Consider the following 12660-nt stretch of genomic DNA (forward strand, 5'->3'; position numbering starts at 1 on the left):
AAAAGGGCCCACTGAGACTCTTTCGCCCGGGGCCCAGAAAAACCTGGAGCCGGCCCTGACTACAAGCCCATATGATGCAAGAGAAGCTTGAGAGACTGGCTGTCGAGAGCCGAGTGGGCGCATTGGAGACAGAGAGGTCTGAAAGAACTCTATTGTTAAAGGAGCAGCTGAAGCAGGAAGAGCTTCAGAGATGGGCTGCTTAGAGGCGAGTAGCCGAGCTAGAGGAAGAAGTTTTCAAGCTCAAAAGTCACCTGGCAAGGTATCATTCAGTGAACGAGGCCTCCTTGGAGAAGGATAAAGAAAAACAAGTTGCACTCACTCCCTTATACCATGAGAAGGTGGACCTGAGGAGAGTCAGTTGCCCCTGAAACCTGAGCTAGATGATCTTTTGGGGACCACTGGTGAGACAGAAACGTCCCGGTACAAATGCCTCATAGATGTACCCGAGGATTTGAGGGAAGAATGCACCAGTGAGTCCGTGCATGAAGAGTTTAAGAAGGCCGTGGGAGCCTGTAAGGTGTACTCGACCTCAGGAGCTAAACAGCTGGTGGTCCTGTCCACGACCGAAGTCACAGTGAAGAGGGTGGCGATCCTAAGTGACATGCACTGGCGATGTATTCGCACGAAGCGGTTTCTCCGGTTGAAGACGGAACAAGCCGTTAGACAACTGGAGCTTATGAGAAAAGCTCACAGTCTGCGGGAAGAGGTCATCCGGGTGCCTCATGTTCTGATGAGAAAGCTCATTGGGAGAAATGGCCGAGCCATGCAGATGATAGTAAAGAAGTCTAGGGTGGTGAAAGTAAGCAGTCCACGTGATCGTCAGGACTGGATACCAGATGAAGACGGCATGGTGTCATTCTCCGCTGTAGGAGCGGAAGAAAGCCTGGAATATATGCGCATTCTGATAGAGTACCGAGTGACCTACCTGCGAGAGGTAGAACAGTTGAATCTCGCCAGACTACAAATGGAAAGGCAGCATCGCCTGAGCAGCAGAAATTGGCAGCCGTCTAGAAATTGTGAGACCAGACAGAGAAAGGGCCTCCTAAGTAACAGAACAGCTACAGCTGAAGTTAGGGACCTTTCAAGATGCCCTGAGAGTAGTGGGAGTGGGTTTAGAGGTAGTGAGACCTCCAGTAACTCAGGTTTGAGTGGCCCATACAAACGACCCAATAGAGGATGGGACAGTACGGAGTCGAACCGGACCTTAGATACCAGGGCATGTGAGTCACACTCCTGTATTGACCGCTGGGAGCGGCGGAGGTCTGACAAGGTTACGACTGACCGCTGGGAGCGGGGGAGGTCTGACAAAGTTACAACCCGGAAATGTGACTTGACGAGGTCAGTGACAATGACCAATGGTAGGTCCCTAAGGAATGGGCTAATATCGATGACTAATGTTCCAGGCGCTGAACAGTGCAATTGTCAAGTACATGGTCCCGGTGTGAACTGTGGGTTGTGAGGTAATTGTGTATACTATGTGTTCAACCCCACAAGTTTGAACAGAGGGGGGGGGGGGAATATGTAATGCAGCGGCTTGCTTGGCATTACTGTAATGATCCAGGATGTGTTTTGGGCTGACCATGTACCTTCCCCCTCAGGTGACTGGTCACATGACTGTGACATAGTGCAGGTCCTGTGCACACAGAATGTCTGATCACATGACTGTGACATCAGCACAGGTCCTGTGGGTGTGTACTACAGGATATATAAACCCTGATAGACTTGACACAGGGGTGTGTAAGGCGTCAGGCCAGTTCCTGTGAGGGACACCGCTAGAGTGTGAGGCCTAGTGAGGCCTATTGAAGCCTGAAAGGCGGAGGCTGGTTCCTTAGCTGTGTAAGCAATCCCAGTAGCCTTGGATGGTACGAGGGCTGGAGACCTACATCTGGGAAGCCATAAAGCCACAGTGGTGGCAGAATAACCCTGAAGCAGCTAAACCCCGCCAAAGGTAAAAACACTGCGTTATATGGACATTTATGTTGTTGCCTAGCTGAGGGCTGTAACTGGAGCCAAGTGGACGTGTCTGTCGCTGGAAAGGCTCCCGAATGTTATGTGTGTAATATGCCGGTGAGCCACTAAGATGGACTGTGTGATAAGCAGTTATGAAGTGCAATAAACTGCTGAAGTGTGAAAACTGAAAAACGTGGCTGGTGTGCTTTAATTGACCCGGTGCAGCGAGTATCCCCCGGTATGATGACTAGCGCTGCCTTACAGTATACATAACAGCGAAAGCCAATAGGAAAATGTATCCACGACATCTTTGTTGCAAATGCCATATCAATGAAAAGCAAAGTATTGAAACCACGCAATATGTTTTTTTGAAATTCATTAACACTATGTAATACTTAGAAAGCTGTTCATATCGACATACTGTATTTAATAATTCATTATTGCATGGTAAAAATTCTCGTGTTACCGGTTATTTGAAATAATGGGATTACCTGAAAGCATAAAGACAATAAAATAGCAGCACATGGAGTAGAAGGCATTCACTGGCTTGAAGCCCTAGTTACAGAGCACTCCAAGCATTGTGTAGGCAGAGCTGGCAGTATAGTGCAGCTTACTGCAGTATGAGTCACAACAAGAATGAACACACTACAAACAGAATACCTGCTAGGAAAATATTGTATGAGGCATGTGAACCACAGATGTCAGTTACAGTGGAAATATTTCCCATTACATTTTGACATAAATAGGTTTAAAAAAAAGACACAAGTTCATCAAGTTCAAGAAAAAAAACCCTGTTGACACCTTTGAGTCACAACACTTAAACAGTTTCTTAATTGTGGAGTTGGAGGGAGGCCTGCTGACACCAGCGCCTATTTCAGCTTGATGTGCATCTGAAGACAAACAATCAACTGAAATGAATTGTGGTGCTGAGACCCGTTGGCTTGCTGCACTGCAATACACATTGCCGGCAAATCAAAGGCTGGCAGCTGTCTTCGGTGTGCATGTCACGTTCGGAGCTTGGCAGTGGCATCATTCATCATGGCGGGCAAGTCGAAGTCAGCTGCTGGCTGGGAAAGAGGAGATTGCACATCGTGGGAGCAGAGGAAGGTAAGAATCTTTTTTTTCTTAAATCTGTGGGAGAAGAACAGGGAATATTATACTAGGAAGGGGGCCAGAATGGGGGACATTATACTAGGAAGGGGCCCAGGATGGAGGACATTATCTCAGGAATGGGCCCAGGATGGGGGACATTATTACTAGAAAAGGTCCAGGATGAAGAACATTATACCCAGGATGGGAGAAGGAGCCCAGGATGCGATACATTATATCAAGAAGGGTCCCAGGATGGGAGATATTAAACCAGGAAGGGTCCCAAGATGGGAGACATTATATCAGGAGGGGCCCAGGATGGGAGACATTATACCATGAAGGAGCTCAGGATGGAGGACATTATTATTAGAAAGGGCCCAGGATGGAGGACATTATAGCAATAAGGAGCCAGGATTGAGGACATTATTACTGGAATGGGCCCTGGATGGGGGACATTATACCAGGTAAAACCCAAGGATAGGGGACATTATACAATGAAGAGGTCCAGGATGGAGGACAATTTACCAGCAAAGGTGACATTATACCAGGAAGCAGCTTAGGATGTGTGGCATTCTAACAGGAATTGAGACATTAATAAAAGAAGGGGCCCAGGATGGAGGACTTTATTAGAGGAAGCATCCAGCTTAGGGGACATTATTACAGGAAGGAGCCCAGGATGGGGATAATTATACCAGGTAGGGGCTCAGGATGGGGGAAATTATACCAGGAAGGGGCTCAGGATGGGGGATATTATTATATGGGGGGTGAACACACATGTCTTTTTAGGATCTAGAACACTATAAGGGCCCCTATATCTGCAGGTGGGAACCCAGGTCCAAATTTTGTTAAGTACCTGATAGCATCCTCTCCGACATACCAATTCATTATAAGGCCCTGATAATGTCTTCTCCCACTACCTAATTCATTATGAGGCTATGAGAGACTTATAATGAATGGGGTGGAGGGGGGGCACAGGACACAGACTAAGACTGTATGCACATGTTCAGGATTTGCACAGAAAATTCTGCTGCAAATTCTGATGTGTTGGTAAGAAAAATGCTGCATAATATGCTTGTGTTTGCTATGTTTTTTAAATGCGTTTTTGGCGCGTATTCTTCTCCACTCAGTGATATACAGTGGGGAAAAAAGTATTTAGTCAGCCACCAATTGTGCAAGTTCTCCCACTTAAAAAGATGAGAGAGGCCTGTAATTGACATCATAGGTCGACCTCAACTATGAGAGACAAAATGAGAAACAAATCCTCAAAATCACATTGTCTGATTTGGAAAGAAATTTTTTTCAAATTTTGGTGGAAAATAAGTATTTGGTCAATTACAAAAGTTCATCTCAATACTTTGTTATATATCCTTTGTTGGCAATGACAGAGGTCAAACACTTTCTGTAAGTCTTCACATGGTTGGCACACACTGTTGCTGGTATGTTGGCCCATTCCTCCATGCAGATCTCCTCTAGAGCAGTCATGTTTTGGGGCTGTCGTTGGGCAACACAGACTTTCAACTCCCTCCAAAGGTTTTCTATAGGGTTTAGATCTGGAGACTGGCTAGGCCACTGCAGGACCTTGAAATGCTTCTTACGAAGTCACTTCTTCGTTGCCCTGGCGGTGTGCTTGGGATCATTGTCATGTTGAAAGACCCAACCACATTTCATCTTCAATGCCCTTGCTGACGGAAGGAAGTTTGCACTCAAAATCTCACGATTTAGGCACATTTTATTCAGATTTTTGAGGGAAACTCGGTGAAGACAGTGAATTTGAATTAGAAAAGATCCCCTCAATTCTTGTGGCCATCCTTCAGGGAAGGACCCTTGCTCTCATCTTGGGTTTCTTAAATTACACTTTATAAGCTCTCATGAGTGGAAAATAGACACATCACCCTCTACCTCCCCCTCGCTTTTTTATGTTTTCATTTGTTTTTAGTTTTTAGATGTTTTTATTTTCCACCTTCTTTTATATTGCCTCGATTGGTCTCATGTTGAAGCCTGTTCTTTTATGCAATGTTTGTTTATTCTTCCATGATTAAGCCGTACTTAAGACCTCTGTAGGATGACCTTTTGATGCATTATTATTATTCCATTACTTTTCACAGACTTTTTAATAGTCTTACCAGTCTTGTCTAAGATTTTTTCCATGCCATTATGTAAAAATGAAAGCCTCTTCATATTGTGGTCTTAATGTTCTCCTTTGCAAATGTAATGAACAGTTTTTTTTTTAAAAATGTCATAAGTGTTGTCTTCATGCCTACTGTACTTGATATGAAATTCATAAATCCATGAAAACATTTATTACAAAGCACCAAAATAATAAACAGCCTTCTATGTAAAATAAATGAACATGTAGAAAATGATTTTGTACTTTATTGAACTGTAATTTGTATTTGCCAAGTCTATAATAACATGGAAATGGTGATGACCTGTCCGTATAACATATGTAGCTCCTTAGATTATGAGAACATTTGATTTAGCTTTAAGCTGTTGCCTTTGTCTCATTTAAAAATTATCTTTTTTTGTAATTGTAATCTGTTGAAGAAAGTCATGGATAAGTGAACAGGGAAAATACAGTCAACCATATGTTTTGTGAAATCGTCAGATGTTTGTCTTCTCGGGATATCTTGGAAAGAGAAAACCTTGTTATTATTTTCAGATAAGTCAACTCTTCTCAGCTAATAGATGAGAGCTGCCAATAGCTGCACAGTATCACTCTTAAGTTTCCTGTTCTGCTCAAGATCAAACATTTTCTCCAGATTTTCATATCTTATATTACAAAATACTCTTGAAATAGAAATCTAGTTATTTAACCACTTACTAGTAGTGATGAGCGGATTAGGCAAAATTTTAATTCGCCTGTTTGCACATTTTTTTCCCAGGAAATTAGATTCCTGGAGAAGTTCTTTCTAGACCCCAAAGCATAATAAACAAAATATGTAAAAAATAAAAAAAAATCAGACTACTCACCTTCCAGTCACCTTTCTGCCTCCCCTCCACTCCTCTCTGCCACTCATTCATTTGCATTGCCAGTGTCATTTTCACATCCAAACGAGCCAGGTTATCTAGTGTGTGACGCTCGCAGCCCTACCCTGGGAAGATGGGGGGTACTCGGAGCCGGGTCAGATGTTTGGTGGGTTGTAGCCGTGACCTGGACCCGTTCCATGCCCAGGGCCGTCACACTTAAAAAAGGGTGTAATGGGCTTTAAGGGTTAGTGTTCATCGAGTGGTGAAATTGAGGATTTCTGGTGCTGTGCTGTGCGGTGCAGAAATAAAGAGACCGGAGGCCATAGGGGTAGACTTCCAGGGTTTTTACTCACGGTGGAGCATGCAGCTGCAAGGCTTCTCCCTGCTCCTCACGGGGCTCTGCGGCCACCAGGACCGGGGGTTCGACAACCTCCGAGAAATTCAGGTGCTTTAGCCAGGACCCCGCACCAAAGTGTTCCTAGACTTCAAACTAAGTCCTCTCCTATCCGTGTGTGTAGAAAGGCCGGGTCTCCTTCTGGACTATGCACAGAACAAGGGTACGGGTAGCGACTCCGCTCCGTTACCCGGTGGGATCCACTGAGCCTCCGGGCTTCTCCGACTGAGACATAGAGCAACAAAGTCAGACATCGGGGGCCGGTACACCTTTTGCAGCAGGAATCCCTCTGACTAGGCCAGAATAGCGAGGACAGGTGGCGTATACCGCTCCGTCTGCATCCCCCTAGGATCCTTTTGCGGTGGAGCAAGACTCCTCTGCTCCAGGCCTTCTTGGGTAGGGACCTTGACCGGGTAGAGACAACCGTTAACTCTTGCCCGCTCCTCGACTCAAGGCCTGAGTACGAGGACCGTGTCCCCATCAACTGCAGGTTCACACAGAAAGCCACGTTCAGCGATGGAGATCACAATCAAAAGACCATAAGCCCAAGATGGCTGTCTATTAAATATGAATTATTAAGTGTAACCTACATGTGCATCCTCCACCCTCACCCACTACATGGTTCCCCCTATCTCTTGGTTCCACCATCTCCACTTATCCTGGATGGGGCAGCACACTGGTGCCTATTAGCCCCCTCTGTAGGTGGGAGAAGTGTAGTGTTGGGTGCAAAGATGGGGTCCTGACAGTTGCACCATCCTTACCTCGAAGGAGAGATACCACACCCCACTAAAGAGGTGCAGTATCCCTGTGGCGATCGAACCCCCAGGGGCGCCACACTAGCATAAGTGTAGAAAACCTTACATGTGTCAAAATAAATCAAGTATGGATCAGTGTCGACTTTCATTCACCTACGGTTGATGCCAATTATTAAAATGTCCATACCACTTGCTTGCCTGACTGTCCGTTGTCTGTCTTCTACACCGTCTTCTGCTGCTGCCAATGCCAATGACCCACTCTCAACTGAGCATCTATACCCTGTCATCTATCATGTCACTCATACTGTAGCACTGCTGCTTTCAGGGCTGATGGTGCTGACCCCAAACTGCCAGACATCTCCTTACATGGCCAGTGCTGATACTCTACAATGCAGCTTTTGCTATTGCCGCTGCAACTGCACAATCACGTCAGTCACACATCTCCTGGCCGCCTGCCTGCTGTGTTTCATAGTGACAGACTATACTACTGCTGTCAGAGTTGCTGTTGGTGGCCCTACTGTGACAGACATCCCCTTGCTTACTCGTATAAATGCTCTACCATGTGGCTTCTGCCACTGCCTCTGACCTTGCACAGCCATGTCAGCCACACATCACCTGACTGCTTGCTCACTTTTTTACTGCTGATGTGAAACTCTCTTGTGGGTACACCGGCATGAACTCACAAAATGGCGCTAATTTTTTGAAAGGATTGTTGACAACAAGTTGTAGTTTTTCACTTTGAAAAACTCTAACCTCTTTTTGCTCCATTAAAAAGGATAATTGGGATAATTGGAAGGCTTAATAAAAATCTTTGTATTTGTTTACCCATTTTGTGAATAGTAAACCTGTTGTTGATCTCAAAAAAGGGATAATTTTTTCACTACTATTTGAGAGGCTATTATTTCTACACTTTTAAAACTGCTGAGCACACTTCCTTTTGCTCTCTAAATACATTTTTGGAAGCCTTGTGAAAAAAATGTTCCATCTTCATTTAGCTAAGAAACACTTGAAACTCCCCAAACAGGAATCATTTTTACACCACCTGTGTTAAAAATACATCACTTCTTCCGTTTTGCATAACCTGTGCATGAATCACTAAGGCAAGCATCTGCACCCAAAAAGGGATATTTTTGGACTATTTTTACAATTCAAGAAGCTTAGCAAGTCTGACACTGCTATATGTTGTTAAAGAATTAAATCAATATAATGTGTCCATCTAAGTAAGGGTTAACTGTCATATCAGATTTCACTTTGAAACATATGGTATATCAAATTGTCTGAACCAATGTATGTACAGTATATGGTCAGGCAAGCAAAGTAAATATTCAAGACAATTTAAAAAACTAAGTTTATTAATGACTCAAAGTATACACAATACACACAAATATAAAAGCAAAGGTGCCTCTCATTTCAAGGGACACATATAATAGACATGTACATAGTATATGTGTGACATATATGTCCACTCCCTCCGCATCACATGTTCACGTTTGCTTTTTTGCATTGGCCACTAGAGTGTACTTAATAGACCGGCATACCCCTGCCCGACACGCCCCCTGAAGAAGCAGGACAAAATGTGAGTCGGGGTGGAGGAACACTGGGCCTGACATACATCGGTGACCTAGGTAAGACCTTACCAGTAGATAGTAATACTTTCCCCATCAAACTATACATGTCTATCTATATATTTATGGATGTATATTGTTAATATCCCACTAGACTCAGGACAGCATTCTCTTTTTATGACTTTGCAACATAGAAAGCCGCCGGGGACTGAGCTGCGCTATTAACTAGTCAAACAGGCGGGTCCCCGGCGGCTTCTCCCCGCCCGCTAACAGTGACTGACAAGCCTCTGCCTGCGTACACATTTAGGGGAGAACCCACCGGGTACCTGCCTGTATGACTAGTCAATAGCGTGGCTCAGTCCCCGATGACTATTTAAAGTATGTTCCCTTTAAGAATTGTCAAATCTTTTAGATTTCTACAAGTTTTTTTTCATTACTGTGCAGCTCATTTCATTTCACTATGTAACACAATTTTTGTTCCTGGCTTCCAAGTGTAATATTTCTACTGCTTATGCTTAAAAACTATGGAAAAACAACTACATTCAGCACAAACTTTGATTTTGTTACCACAGCCCAGAAAAATTTCGCATTTATTGTGACAAAAAAAGGAAATTATTATATTTTTGTTCATGCGGTCTGATAAAAAGCAACACTTGCATGGTAAATAGACAAAGACAGTCAAAAATCATTCAAAAAGGTTCAGAAATGAGTAGGTTTTCTAGATTTGCGAGTGTACTGCAAATTGCTTTCTCAAAGAAGCCCCCAAATGTAGTCTCCCATCATGTTTTCATTATACTGTCCTTGGTAACGATGTTCAAAGTCCAATATATCTTGATGAAAGCGCTTGCCTTGCTCCTCTGAGTAAGCTCCCATGTTTTCCTTGAACTTGTCAAGATGAGCATCAAAGATATGGACTTTGAGAGACATTCTGCATCCTATTATGGTGTAATTCTTTATGAGAGTCTGAACCAATTGCACATAGTTTTCAGCCTTGTGATTACCCAGGAAGTCATGAGCCACTGCAACAAAACTGTTTCAATCCGTTTTCTCCATCCTGTTGAGCAGCTTGGCGAACTCATCACATTCTATGATCTTCTTGATCTGCGGTCCGATGAAGATACCAGCCTTGACCTTTGCGTCAGACAGCTTTGGAAAGAGATCTTGGAGGTACTTGAAAGCTGCTGACTCCTTGTCAAGAGCCGTGACAAATTGCTTGATGAGGCCTAACTTGATGTGCAGTGGTGGCATCGGCACCTTCATAGGTTCTATCAGCGGCTCCCACTTGACGTTGCTCTTCCCCACAGAGAACTCTGTTCGCTGTGGCCTGTCCTTTCTGTGATAGTGCGCCTTAGTGTCACGGCTGTCCCAGAGGCAAAGGAAACAAGGACATTTTGTGAAACTGCCTTGAAGGCTCATCAGGAATGACACCATTTTGAAGTCTCCGATGACCTCCCATCAATAGTCATCATACTTCAAGGCAGTCAGCAACATCTTGACACTGGTGTAGTCCTCATTGAGATACACAGAATGAGCCATAGGGAGAGACGGGTAGCTGTTTCCGTTGTGAAGCAGCACGGTTTTAAGGCTCCAGGATGAACTGTCTATGAATAGGCACTGTTCACTCGGGTTACAGATGATACCTATAGCCTCAAAAAGACCAGCCACATTGTTGCAGAAGCACAACCCATCTTGCTGACTGAAGAAGTTGGAAAATGTTTGGTGACGCTTTCTCTGATCTGTGACTTGCACGCTTTCATCCAACAAGTTCCACTGCTTGAGCCTGGATATCAGAAGCTCAGCATTGGACTTGGTAAGACGAAGGTCTCTGATCAGATCATTGACGTTTTTCTGGTTAGGAAAGTATGGCCTTCTCTCCTCAACTGCATCTGTGAAAACGTAATCTTGATCTCCAATATCTTCCTCGCTGTCTGACTTGCTGCTTTTTCCTGAAGACGTCTGATCCCTCTTCTGGGGACTTGGAACAGGCAGCTCAGGGCCATGTGGTACTGGGGCAATAAAAGAAGGAATGTCTGGATGAACTATTTGAGGCGCATTCTTGCCTGTGCGATGTTTGGCAGGATCCACCATGCAGAAATAGCAATTGCCTGAGTGGTCTGTCGGTTGCCGCCAAATTCGTGGGATAGCAAACTTCATGGCTCTCTTTTCTCCCCTGTACCAACCTGTAACATAGCAGATATAATTAATTATATAAACTTAAAAGCAGGAAATTTTACACATTACTTAATACATATTTTACTATAGTGCATTGACATATGTCAAAATTTTGTCAATTGCAACTCCTTAAACTGTAGTAGATCTACACCATTGAAATTCTACAAAATAAAGCACTGCCATCTAAACGAGCAGCAATTGTTCACCTTACCTTCAAAAGTTTTCTTGCAAAATTTGCATGTGAAATAAGGTGCCCAGGACTTGACCCCTCACCCGCAATCCTGGTATGCGTGGCACCCCTCATCCCCAATCCTGGCATGCATGGCACCCCTTATCCCATTCCTGGCATGCATGGCGCCCCTCATCCTGGTATGCATGGCTCCCTCATCCCCAATCCTGGCATGCATGGCACCCCTCATCCCAATCCTGACATGCATGGCGCCCCTCATCCTGGTATGCATGGCTCCCTCACCCCTAATCCTGGTATGCATGGCACCTCTCACCACTAATCCTGGTATGCATGGCACTCCTCATCCCTATCCTGGGATGCATGGCACCCCTCACCTCAAATCCTGGTATGCATGTCACCCCTCACCCCCAATCCTGGCATGCATGGCACCCCTCATCCCAATCCTGACATGCATGACGTCCCTCATCCTGGTATGCATGGCTCCCTCATCCCCAATCCTGGCATGCATGGCACCCCTCATCTCAATCCTGGCATGCATGGCACCCCTCATCCCAATCCTGGCATGCATGGCGCCCCTCATCCTGGTATGCATGGCTCCCTCATCCCTATCCTGGTATGCATGGCACCCCAATCAGGTATGCATGGTACCCCTCATCCCTATCCTGGTATACATGGTACCACTCATCCCTATCCTGGTATGCATGACACCCCTCATCCCTATCCTGGTATGTATGGTACCCCCTCATCCTGGTATGCATGGTACCCCTCATCCTTATCCTGGTATGCATGGCCCCCCAGATCCCAATCCTGGTATGCATGGTATCCCTCATCCCTATCCTGGTATGCTTGGCACCCCTCATCCCTATCCTGGTATGCATGGCACACCTCATCCCTATACTGGTATGCATGGCACCCCTTACCCCCCAATCCTGGTATGCATGGCACCCCTCATCCCCAATCTTGTATGCATGGCACCCCTCACCCCCAATCCTGGTATGCATGGCACTCCTCATCCCAATCCTAGCATGCATGACGCCCCTCATCCTGATATGCATGGCTCCCTCATCCCCAATCCTGGCATGCATGGCACCCCTCATCCCAATCCTGGCATGCATGGCACCCCTTATCCCATTCTTGGCATGCATGGCGCCCCTCATCCTGGTATTCATGGCTTCCTCATCCCCAATCCTGGCATGCATGGCACCCCTCATCCCAATCCTGGCATGCATGGCACCCCTCATCCTGGTATGCATGGCTCCCTTATCCCTATCCTGGTATGCATGGTACCTCAATCTGGTATGCATGGTACCCCTCATCCCTATCCTGGTATACATGGTACCACTCATCCCTATCCTGGTATGCATGGCACCTCTAATCCCTATCCTGGTATGTATGGTACTCCCTCATCCTGGTATGCGTGGCACCCCTCATCCTTATCCTGGTATGCATGGCACCCCATCCCTCATCCTGGTATGCATGGTACCCCTCATCCCTATCCTGGTATGCATGGCCCCCCCAGATCCCTATCCTGGTATGCATGGTACCCCTCATCCCTATCCTGGTATGCATGGCACCCCT

At 45.5% G+C, this 12660-nt stretch overlaps 1 protein-coding gene across 1 annotated transcript in view; it reads right to left on the reverse strand.

Moving 5' to 3' along the window:
* Positions 1-8567: 8567 nt before the first annotated feature.
* The window catches only part of LOC141153170 (uncharacterized), a 43212-nt gene continuing 39119 nt past the window's right edge, over positions 8568-12660 (reverse strand). The window contains exon 2 of the mRNA XM_073637870.1: positions 8568-10900. Coding sequence (XP_073493971.1) covers positions 10176-10874 — 699 coding nt within the window. The 5' untranslated portion in view covers positions 10875-10900 and the 3' untranslated portion in view covers positions 8568-10175. The remainder of the gene's footprint in view (positions 10901-12660) is intronic.

This window comes from Phyllobates terribilis, unplaced genomic scaffold (assembly GCF_046119375.1).
Source record: "Phyllobates terribilis strain yellow unplaced genomic scaffold, ASM4611937v1 Scaffold_7__3_contigs__length_470593459, whole genome shotgun sequence".
In the NCBI taxonomy this organism is placed as follows: Eukaryota; Metazoa; Chordata; class Amphibia; order Anura; family Dendrobatidae; genus Phyllobates; species Phyllobates terribilis.